This window comes from Miniopterus natalensis, chromosome X, assembly GCF_054644295.1.
Source record: "Miniopterus natalensis isolate mMinNat1 chromosome X, mMinNat1.hap1, whole genome shotgun sequence".
In the NCBI taxonomy this organism is placed as follows: Eukaryota; Metazoa; Chordata; class Mammalia; order Chiroptera; family Miniopteridae; genus Miniopterus; species Miniopterus natalensis.
Genome location: NC_142103.1, coordinates 9,982,747 through 9,994,323, shown reverse-complemented (window position 1 = coordinate 9,994,323; position 11,577 = coordinate 9,982,747). Strand labels below are relative to the sequence as shown.

The window sequence follows — 11,577 nt, the reverse complement described above, 5'->3', positions numbered from 1 at the left end:
TCCCTGGGACAGGTGCACCATCTCGCCTTCAAATTCCAGCTTCTGGGGACAGGCCCGCTCTTATGCGCCCGATTAAGGGTTCCTGGGGGCAGGGACCTCCCCTCCCTCTCAGATTCGGGGCTCACCAGGACTGAGATGGCGTCTCCCCTCAGACTCTGGGATCCCTGGGGTAAGGGAAGGGTCCTGCCTTCAGTCAGAGCTTCCCGGGACAGGAGCTGTGTCGTCGCCTCCTTCCGCATGGGGGAAGGGGCTGTGGGACCAGCGGCTTGCCCTCCGGCGGGGTGGGGGTGGGGGTGGGCTCCCTGAGGCCCTGCCCCCTTCGTGACAAGCCCGAGGTGTCCGGTGACCAAGACACTCTTAGCTGGGTGCAGGGTGCGGCTCAGGGCGTGGTCAGCGGGGGCTACTTAGGGCGGCCAGTGCGGGGGACGGCGAGGAAGCTAGTTTCCAGGCTGCAGAGCATTCAGCGAGGGTCATGGCGTGGATTCTGGACTGCCTGTTTGCGTCGGCCTTTGAGCCCCGCCCCCGCCGTGGTGAGTGGGGACCACCCAGTAGGGGGGCTAGAGTGCTTGGCCGGGGGCTGCGGGCGGCTGCAGCCCCAGCTGGGAGCCCTGGGGATTGGCTGGCCATCCCCTTGCCTCTCTTCCCGCTGGCTTTTAGCTAATTGTTCCTGGCTCAAGGGACTGCCCCGTCGAGGCCCGGGCATAAATCACCAGCTTTGCCCGGAACACAGAGCAATCGCGCTAATGGCTCAGCGGGACGCGGAGCGAGCGTGGGGGCGGAGCTTTTGGCTCAGCCTTCCTCTGAAACTGGCCGCATTGGGGCCAGACATGCAGGAGCGCCTCCCCCAACCCAAGGACCTAAAAGCCCATGGATGAACTTTCCTGGCAGGGCACACAGGGCCCAGGGGCCCTTAAGATTGGAGGGGTGGGGGGGGCTTTTGCCTTGAAACTTATTCCCCTTATCCTATTCTCAACTACAGAATATCAACATGGGCCATTTAAGAGTCGTGGAATTCAATCCCTTCAAGAGATGGTGACACTGAAGCCCAGGGATGGGAAAGGCCCTCCCAAGGTCATACAAGCTGTTGTCAGCAAATCAGGTCTGCTGAAGTTCTGCCAACTGCTCACTGCCCCAAAATGCGCAATGATGGAAGCCTGGGGTCTTTAGTCTGGGTCTTTCCTTGCGTATTTGAGATTAATTCTTGGTTCCCCTATCCCTGTGCAGTTGAGGTATAGATGGGCAAAGATCACAGCACAAGTATTAATATGTGGGTGGCATTTCACCCTTTTCCTGGCACTGCTTCTATAAAGTACATTTTAGAAACTGATTATTTTTTCCTCCTTTCAGTTTCAGGAGACTGATACTTTCTTTTTGAGATTTCTCCAGAGCCCCCCACACACTGTCCTTCACTCCCTCTTGTAGGCCCCACCCCCTCCAGGCTGCCACCTGCCCCCACTGCCACCTGTTTTTCCATAGTCTCCACCTCCAAAATCTATATTAGTGAGAGTGCGTCATTGGTCACCAGCCATAGACCAAACCTGGGGTTGTCTCCTCTTTCCTCTGCCTCCTCACAGGCAGGGAAGGGAGGCAGGGAGAGGAGGGGCTTCAGCAACTTAATTCAACAGAAACCTGTTTTAGTTCTTTCCAGCCCTAGTACTCTACTGAGAACCATCCTAGGAGCCTGACCTATTGCTAAGGGACTGCAGCATGCTTAGCTAGTTCAAGTACAGTTGCTGACAGGCCCCAAGGTCTCTGAGAAGGAAAGAGATCCACATACACACAGTTTAATTTTTGTTCCGTATATTTTGTTTGTGTGATATTGGTGAGTGGGGGAAAATGGGGGTTTTATAAGATGCCTTTTAAGGCCTTACTGCTCAAACACCCAACCCTCTAAAAGGGGGTAGGGGGAACCATTACACCCCTGCCTGGCCTACCAGGCTGTCCTATGACTCCAATGAGATCAAGGATATGAAGGATCCTTTATGAATAATCCCACTTGGAGAGGGTCAGTATCACACCAGGAAGCCCATCCCCATCAAAAGACAGCCATGTCTACTAGAATTAGAAGACTTTTCCTTAAACTGAACCCAAATTTATGTCCTGGCATTGGAGCTAGCCTTCATGATCTTCCCAAGGGAACAGTGCCAATCCTCCCTATTCCTCCACCCTCCTTCACACCTGTTCTTACTCAGGCCAAACCTCCCCAGTTCCTTCATCTGTATAACATGTGACATGGTTGCAAGGCTCCTACCCATATCTAGCTGCTCTCCTTTGAACATGCTCCAAGTTGAGAATGCCCAGTGACCTGGTCAAAAGAGGATTTCCAGCTGTGCCACTGTAAATATAGTCCTGGATGGCTGACTTTCCCTCTTTTGGAAGCCCACGTCACACTCATGTTACACAGATACAGAGCCATAAATACACATTCCCACACCCACAAATGCCCATAAACTCAGACATGCACACACACTTGACATGCATCATGTACTTTTAACACACAACACAATATACCCATATGACACATGCACACACCACACAAAAATCCCATGTACATGCCACACAGTTCATACAACTAGTTTGTTTATATTGAAGTACTTTCAACTGAAGCAACTCTTTTTTTTTTTCTTTTTTCTTTTTAAAGTAAATCCAAGTTCCTTTCGGTCTCCATTCTGTATTTAGTTGCTGTTTGGACCCAAGCACAAGACCTTATATTTGCTCTTGCATTTCCGGTCTTATGAGACCTATCACCCCACAGATGCCAGTGGCACACCACTGCCTACACCAGCTCTTTTACTTATACAATAGCAGCTAATATACGTGAAGTACTTCTCAGATGCTGAGCCTTAGGTTCATTCCTTTCCATGTATGATCTCACTTAAATCACACAACATCACTCTGAAATAAGTACTTGGTCTGTGGGTACAGTCTATTTGACCAGGTAAGAACCCATCTATTGCACTTCCCCTGAGAAGTGCTGTGCAACATGAAAGAATAACTTTGTGAGTGACTATTGATATTCTATAGGGCTATAATTGCCCTTGGTGCCTCTCTTCAAATGCCTTCCAGAACTCCTCAGAAGTCAGAGGTTGGGAGAAGTAACTGGCCACTGACGGGTAAGAGTGGAAAAGGTATTCTAAATGTTCTATCACTGACCCACCCTCCTTCCCCGGAGATGGTTGATATGTCAGAGCAATCTTTTGAGGGTGGTAATGGACAATGGATGATCATACAAAGACATCTGGTAGAGGCATCATTGAACCCTGGGAAGAATGGAGTCCCAAAATGGTCTTTCTCAGGGAAATGGACAGCATGATTGACCCACTTGAAAATTCTCTCCCCAGTTCACTCTTGGCATTGAAGTTTGCCTCAGACAATTGGACTTCTGTAAAGCAGCCAAAACTCTATAGCTAAAGGGACCCTGGGGCCCACTTTTTATACAAATTTGATCTTTTCTTGGATATGGGATCCAATTGATTTGCTGAGGCCAGGTTTGGTTGAGCTGCAACAGGATTATTTTCCAGAGCTGGAGCTGGAGTGAATTTCCCAATGAAATACCCCACTCATTTTGTTATGGTATCAGATGAGCACCTCCATTCACCAATGGCAGAACTTCCCAAAGTTCCTTTGTAAATCACTTGTTTGCACCTCAACAAAACATTTGCCATAGGGAAAAAAAATGACACTGTAGAGCTTAAGTTTCTAGGTTAGCCCACACTTTACCCACTATGAGGTTAAAATACAGAATCTGTGTGATAAAAATGCAAAAAATAGTACTCTTGCAAATGTACCTCATGCTCCAGCATTAAAGATGACAATCATCATGCTTAAATATAAAATGACAGAAAGCATATTGGACATTGATAAAACAGGACACCAGGTCCCTGAGGGTGTTTATGGCAATGGTGAAAGCAACATCATTCCTTTTTTCACACTTATGTACTAAGACAACCTCAATGTCCAACAATAGTGGAATGGTTAAACTATATGACATATCCATTTGCTAGACTAGTCTACAACTATAAAAATGATGTTTATGAAAAATAGGTAACAACATGGAAAATAGTATGATTATAACTGTCAAATATGCATTTCTGAAACATGAAAATCCAGCAATGAGGTAAATAAAGTAAGAGATTCTTTTAAGTTGGTGGAATGATAGTTATTTTTTTTTCTGTTTCCTAAATTCTCTATCAGGTTTGTTCTTAAATAACTCTAATAATTATAAGAGTTTTTTAAAAGCCTAATTGAAGGCCTATGATATGCATACAGTTCATGCAATAATCTATAATCCCACTGTGCATAATTTAATATGAGGATTTTTTCTTCAAATTGTAGATTAAATATATTGGATAGATTAGGTCATCCATATGTGATCTTCCCAATGATCATAAAGTGTTCCCTAACAATGGGTGGGAAGAAGTCTGGTTTGAATCCCAGGCCTGCATTTATAGTGTTGCTATGAGCAAGTTATTCAACCTCTCTTAAAGTGATTTAATAATGCTGGCATTTCCAGGTTATAAACATTATTATTATTATTATTGATAACGTTATATTAAGTGTATTCTATGGCTCAAGTATCAAAAGATGCTTTTTATTCCTTCTCCAAATATTTACTACATATCAGTCACTTTACATAAATGATCTCATTTAACTTTCATAACAACTCTCTGGTATTATTATCTTTATTTTATAGACAAAGCTCAGAGAGGTTCAGTAACTTGCTCACTGCCACCCAGTGACTGAGCAAGGTTTACAACTTCTTTGGTCTGATTTCAAAGCTTGAGTGAGATTAAAACAGATAACATTTGCAAAGCTTCTAGCACTATGCTGATATGCAGTAAACATTTACTAGGTGGTCAATATGATGTTGATAATGTTCCCTTGCCCAGAATCCAATTCTGGTCTTTAGCACTATTCGATTACTTATAGATTCCTTTCTATGAAAAGGTACACCTTTCAACTGGAAGATGCAATGCAAATACTACCTGTGTCCTCATCAATGGGGCTCTGAGTCACTAGGAAATGATTTCTGTTTCCTTCTGGCAGTATCATTTGTTCTCATATGTATCAGCAGACATAGGTAGATGGCATGTTTGGTGAACGTTGGCAGCTACTGTCACATCTCAGATACACCTCTTGAAATCCACGCAGCTTCCTCAAGATGAGAACACAGTACCCAGCTACTGGTAGGTCTCTGTGCTCAGGAAAGCTTACTAAATGTCCAGGGCCTATCCTGAACGCCTACTCCAACTATTCTCTGCATGGTATGGTTGACCCTTAATTGTTACCCCTCCTGCTTCCCTCCTCAAAGTGGAGGCTACAGGACTACCTCAGAAGCAGACACAGGTAGGAGCTGGGGAAGTTTTTCTAAATTCTTAAATCCTCAGAGGGACTCTATAATAGATTAACTTGCATGGTGGAGTCTAGGGTCATTGAGGGGTAGTATGCAGGATGAAACGGGTGAAGGAGAAGGAGTTGAAGGCATCTTCCATACACTTGAAACACCCGAAGCCCATCCTCTCAGAGCTTTTTCTGCCATGAAGCTCAATACTTATTTAGTCTCTAACCTTCTTATCCCTCCTTAGAATTATATCCACCCCTACCTTCAATTTCTTAAACTCCACTCCCCCCTCCTTTCTTAAATGCAGCTTTAGCTTGCAGTGACTTGTTTTTGCCTCTAGAGGGAGGCAACAGCATCAGGGAGGAAAGGGCACAGATTGGGGTTTTCTCACTTTACCATTTTTGTAAAGGGTAGGTTTTATTTTCCTTTAACTGCAAACAGATGAATGACAACCATTGGAGCTGTATTTAAGGTGCTGAAACTATATCTTAAAGAAATATCATCTTTCCCCTCACCGTCCCATCTACCCCCCCAAACTTGGTGGCTACTAGAAAAAGGGTTGCCTTGGGATCACTTCTTAATTTCTAGGGTAGAGGTGAGAAAAAGAAAACAAGGGTCGTTGGGGCAGTTCAGCCAGGAAATATTCATGCCATCATTCTCTTGAACACAAAGGTACATATTTAAGAGATAAGGTTGGGGCTGGGTCTGCAGCAAGGGTTTGGGAGTTGGGGTGGGGGGAAATCTAGCAAGTAGTTTGAAACTTTCCTGTCTGGAGTATTACATCTGAAACCTAGCTCTCATTAACACTGCCAGGAGAAACTGCAGAGTGAGAATTGGACTTAGGGTCCAATTCTTCCGGGGCTGCATTAAGCTGATCAAAACATCATCCTAAAAGAAGAGGGGCTATTTCAAGAGTGTCAGACAAACCAGTAATGAGGAAAATTGGCAACTCAGTCAGTAGGCTTCAGTCCCTGAACATGCTGATTGAGACAATCTGAGCTATATGAGAAGGGATAGGGTGGGAGGGAGTAAATCGAGGGAGGAAATTAACTAACATTTCCTTGAGCATTTGTTATACACATTAGGCATTAGGCTGCTGCTTTCCATATTGACTCCTTCAGTCATCTGAGCATTTCTAAGGCAGATGTTAGCATCTCCAATTTACAGATGAGAAAACTGAGGTTCAGAGAGATGAAGTAAACTTCCCAAGGTCACCCAGAAAGTAAGTGATGGAGTTGGGATAAAAACTCAAAGCTGTCTGACTCCAAAGCTCCTCTGCCCCTATGGAAAAGATGAAGGTCCTAATCTTTAAAGGGTTTTGCTCTCATGGGGAAATCAAGATCTCTCTTAATGAGATTCACTTTTTGGTGCCCTGCTCCGTATAGGTCGGGATGAAAACAAGCAAATCTTTGTTTACATTTGGTAGTAATGTGGGCTATTAAAGCATCTTTCCAGTTTTACAATTCCCCATATAATCCTCATGTTATAGACTTTAAAGAGAGAGATTTATAATGGGGTTTTTAAACTACAAGGAAAAGTGTGTGTGTGTGTGTGTGTGTGTGTGTGTGTGTGTGTATGTCTACCCCATGGTGGTGACAGTGTTGGCAGGGGTCCTGGGTTTTGAGAGGGGGAGTAAGGATAGCCTTCCATTATAATAATTTAGAGCCTCTGCTTTGGGACTGCATCTTTGGAGCCACAACTCTTGAGCTTTTGGCTTCTTCAAAGTTGAAGTTTGTTCCCCATTTCACAGGTAGGAGCACTGAGCCGGAGTGAACCAGAGTCGTCATGCATCCAGGTGGGACTTGTACAACAGGATTTAGACAGATGGTCCAGTGGTATGGGGGTGGGGGAGTGGGAGACAGAGAGAAAACCTTCAAAGAGGGAGAGTAGGCTTCATAGGGACTATGAGGGAGTGAAAGTGAAGCTAGTACATTCAGAGGAGAGTGAGGAGGTTTCAGATTAGCTCCACACCAGCAGGGAAGCCAACTTCCTGAAACCAGATCCTGGGAGACACCAAAGTTTGCATGAATTCTTTGCAGGGACTTACCAAGGGGCTTCAGCTAGTCTGAGCCCTGGGTGGCTGAGACTGGCCTCTCTAACCTTTTTCTTTTCCATTTTTCAAAAGGAGACTTGCTGGCTACATAGTAGTTTAGACAGTGTTTTTCCTGCCCACCCAGGATGAGATGCTGACCTAGGCTCAGCTAGGAGAAAGCTTTATGGATGTTCCAGCTGCTTCTCCTCCGCACACCAGGCTCATTTGTGCCAGTTGAAAGGGCACAATAATAACAGTAGCAATTTAAATCGTGCTTCTCACTTCCCCCTTGAAAAGTGGCAAAATGACTCACCACCATTGAATTGTCCCTCTAGATCCACCCCTTGACCTCTTCGCTGGAGTCTAGGCTGGTTCCCTAGGAGCTGAGCTGGAAGCCAGAGCTTCCAGTGTCCTTTAGCTGTGACTGAGCCCGACTCCCCCCAATAAATGTGTTCCCCAAAATGCAATGTATTGTTTTAATTTCGATTTCTCAGATGAGGCTGCTTTGAAGGTATTAGAGCAGCATGAGCCCCATTAGGCAAGCATAGTGCTCCCCTCAATCATGAATAATACAAAATGGGGCCCATTTAGGAATCTTTTCTAAGGGGTCTCGCCTTGCTTTTCCTATGTGCAGTTTGAATTGGAGATGATTGATCTGCTTGAAATGTACCAATTTCTGGTGATAATGCTATTTTAAAAAGTTCTGGGAGAGCTGTGAAATCATTCCCTTAACTCCATCCTGACCCCATCACCCCCATTCCCCTCCATAACCAGTTCTCCCGACCATATGGCTGGAAAATGCTCATTCTCTGCTTTCTTTCAGCACCAGCCTAAGAAGAGCTCCCAGAACTGGAGCTGTTGAGGTGCATATGAGCCTAGGGTAATTACAGATTTTGAGGTGTCAACAAAGCAGGTAATTAGATAGAGAAGGTATCAGCTGTCTGAGAGACAAAGAAAGAAATTATGCTGAGCACTCTTGGTGCTGTCAGTAAACGTAAAATAAATATTTGTTGGGAAGTGATACTGTTTGATAGACTTCAATGCCAAGAAGGAATCAGGATACTCTTGGTGAGGCTGCCTGGTACAGAAGAAAGTTTTAGAGAGCATGGCAGACCTGGGTTCAAATACCAGCTCTGCCTCCTACTGGCTGTGCAACTTTGAGGAAGTTACTTAACTACTCTGAGGTTGATGTGTGATGTGTAAAATAGAGATAATCATAGCTCTATCTACCTTATCGTGTCATTGTGAGGACTCAAGGTGATAATGCATGTAAGAGAGAGCACTTAGCACAGTGCCTGGTACACAATAAGTGCTTAATCAGTGGTAACATTATTATTATGATCACTATTATTTTTCTTACTATATACCAGGCATTCTCTACAGGAGCTCAGAATTAAAAGGAGAGAGAAATAATTGCAGTTATGTATGACCATGTTATGAGAAGTATGAAGAGTGTAACTATGTTGGCTCAAAGGAGAGGGCCCTCAGTTGGGAGGGAGAGGTACAGAAAAGCAGAGAAAGTTTTGTGACTCTTGAGTTAGGTCAGGACTCCCAGGGGGGAGAGGGATCCCAAGCAGCTGGATCTGCCACACATAAACCAAGGAGGTGTGAAACAGTCAGGCCCTGAGCAAATAGTTGGGCTCGGTTGGGCACAACCTGGGATCCCCTGGGTGGGGGAAGTGACAGAGAATCTTTCCAGTTTACTCCCACCAGCCCCAGCACCGCGCCCTAGGCTCCCTACCTGACCAATCACGCGCAGCGCCCTCCTCTTCTTTCTTCTAAGCAGCCAGGTGAGCACACACCTTGCCCCTGCAGGCCACGCACAGCAATGGGAGGGGCCCGGGTCAGACTCAGACGGAGCAGATAAAGCCAGCAGGAGACCCTGCCCTGGTTGCGGGCCCCTACTTCCTTCCTCGTGCCAATCCTGGAGCAACGCCCCCCCTCCCCAATTTAAAAACAAACAAACAAAAAACACACCAGGCACACAATCACCAGGTTCTTTAGACAACCCCTGTGCTTTCACACAACACACCGGTACACGCACGCAGCAACCCTCCCTCACAAGACACACAGTTTCCTGCTCTCCAACCGAGTACATACACTGACCACATGCATCCCCACCACACACATGGACACATCACATCCAAAAATACTGCACATACTGCACCCTCAATACATAAACCTTTGAACACACACACCTTAAGTGGGCTAACATATAAAAATACCTTATCTCTCACACACTGCACACCACAGCAAACACCACCCATAAATTCACATTGACACAGCACATCTAAGGGTAAGCACACACAAACACACCGCAGCACGACCACCACCCCTTGCAGAAACATACATCGAACACGCCCACATCCAGACCACACCCACACAGTCACACTATAATCGGACAGAAACACAACCTACAAGCATGCACACACAAACACCATACTAGCACATGCTCCATGTCCAAGCGTAAACCAAATACACTCCACATCAAGTACTCGGACTAAAACATGCACCGCACACACCCCCATATCCAGCCACACACCGACAGCACATGCAGAAGTACAGCACTCGCGCGCGCGCAAACACGCGAACATGCTTACATACATACACACACAGCCCGCCCCCTCCTTCCCTCCCAGCGGAAGAGAAGGGGGCGAGCAGGGGAGGAGGGGAAGGAAGGTGGGGGGATGGGCGGGCGAGGAGGTGAGGGCAGAGACGCTCTTCTCCCTTGACCTGGGATTTGCCCGTTACCCATTCCCAAGCAAAGGGAGGGAGGGAGTTGGGTCCAAGTAGGGTTCAGTCGGAACCCAGGAAAAATGGAAAGTACGGGGAATCCGCTGATGGGCGACTGGCGCGAAAGCTCGGCAGGGACCCTGGTTCAGCTTACTGGAGACCCCGCCAGAGGCTCCTCCTCCCTTCACCCTCCCCAGATCCCTTTACGGCCTTGACCTCTGCTCCCCACCCCCGGAGGGTGTTGCTTGTTCCTCCCTCTATCCGAGATAATGGGCAACTGTTAGGGGAGGAGGGCTTTATTGGTTTCAACAAGGAGTTTAGATCTGCAGACAAGCTTTTTGCGAAACCTATTCTAATCTAGCTTGAAGACTTCTTTTAATGGAGAGCTCACTATTTTGCAAAGCAACTAATTTTTTACATAAAAGGCAATGGCTGTGAGAAATCACTGATACCATGCTGGACACATAGTAGGGCGTTATAAATGTTCCTCTCTCCCGTTTATGTCACCAAATCTGTCAGGGCTTTCTGCAGCCCAGAACCAGCCCCAGACAGCTTTTGAGCAGTGGGTGAGCTTTTTTTCCTTAGCACACAAGCCCTCAGAACAGAGGTTTTGGCCCGGGAGCCACCAGCGGTAGAGGGCGGTAGAGTCGCCAAAGGTGTTTTGCACTTCTGGCGGTATAGCCCCTTCGGGAAACTGAGGTCCCCTCCCACTGCAACGGACCACAGGGTCACTCCAGAATTCTCTGGTTTCTTTCCTCTGCTTGCCTCCTTTCTGTTGAGATGGAGAGCGGATGGAGAGGTGAAGGAAGAGAACCGCTGAGCTCGCTGAGGCACCTTGCCATGCAAAGGGCACAGGCTTCTGAGTCGTTATAGGTTCGAATTCCAACTCTGCCGCTTTAAAGCTGACTATCTTGACAAGTCACTGGCTTAGGTCGCTGGGGGGTTGTGAAGTTTAAAGGAGGAAACATGTAAATGTGTCTCAGTTAAGATCCTCCAAATTTCTATTCCCTTTTCCTCTCCCTCACCCTCATCAAAGATAAAAATTGGGTCTTAGAGAAGGTGGATCAAAGGCTAAGAGGGAGATATGGGCATCAGGTGATGCCTCGCCCCCCACAAAGGCAGTGGATAGACAGGGATTCAGTCAGCATTCACTCTCCTATTGTATTTAAGGGAAGTGCCTGCACCAGTGATTTTAGTGATGCCACTCACTAGCCACAAGAAATTCCAGGTCACAACCCAGTCCATGGGGGCTGCAGTGAGGACATTCTTCCCATCATCTCCACCCCTCTCAGGGACTTCCTAATTCTCTCCCCCCACATTCTTCTCTCTTTTTCCAAGTTTCCCATGTTATTTTTTTATATTTAGTAGTGAGAACACATTGGGTGTCAGGGAGGGATATCTCCTTTTACCTTCTGTCTCCCTAGTGCCTAACACAGTGCCGGACACAGCACGGGCTATGTACATGAGGCAA

The 11,577-nt window shown here is 46.5% G+C and overlaps 1 protein-coding gene across 1 annotated transcript in view; it reads left to right on the top strand.

Moving 5' to 3' along the window:
* Nucleotides 1–452: 452 nt before the first annotated feature.
* Nucleotides 453–11,577, top strand: part of ARHGAP36 (Rho GTPase activating protein 36) — a 31,824-nt gene continuing 20,699 nt past the window's right edge. Inside the window, exon 1 of the mRNA XM_016198019.2 lies at nucleotides 453–530. Coding sequence (XP_016053505.1) covers nucleotides 473–530 — 58 coding nt within the window. The 5' untranslated portion in view covers nucleotides 453–472. The remainder of the gene's footprint in view (nucleotides 531–11,577) is intronic.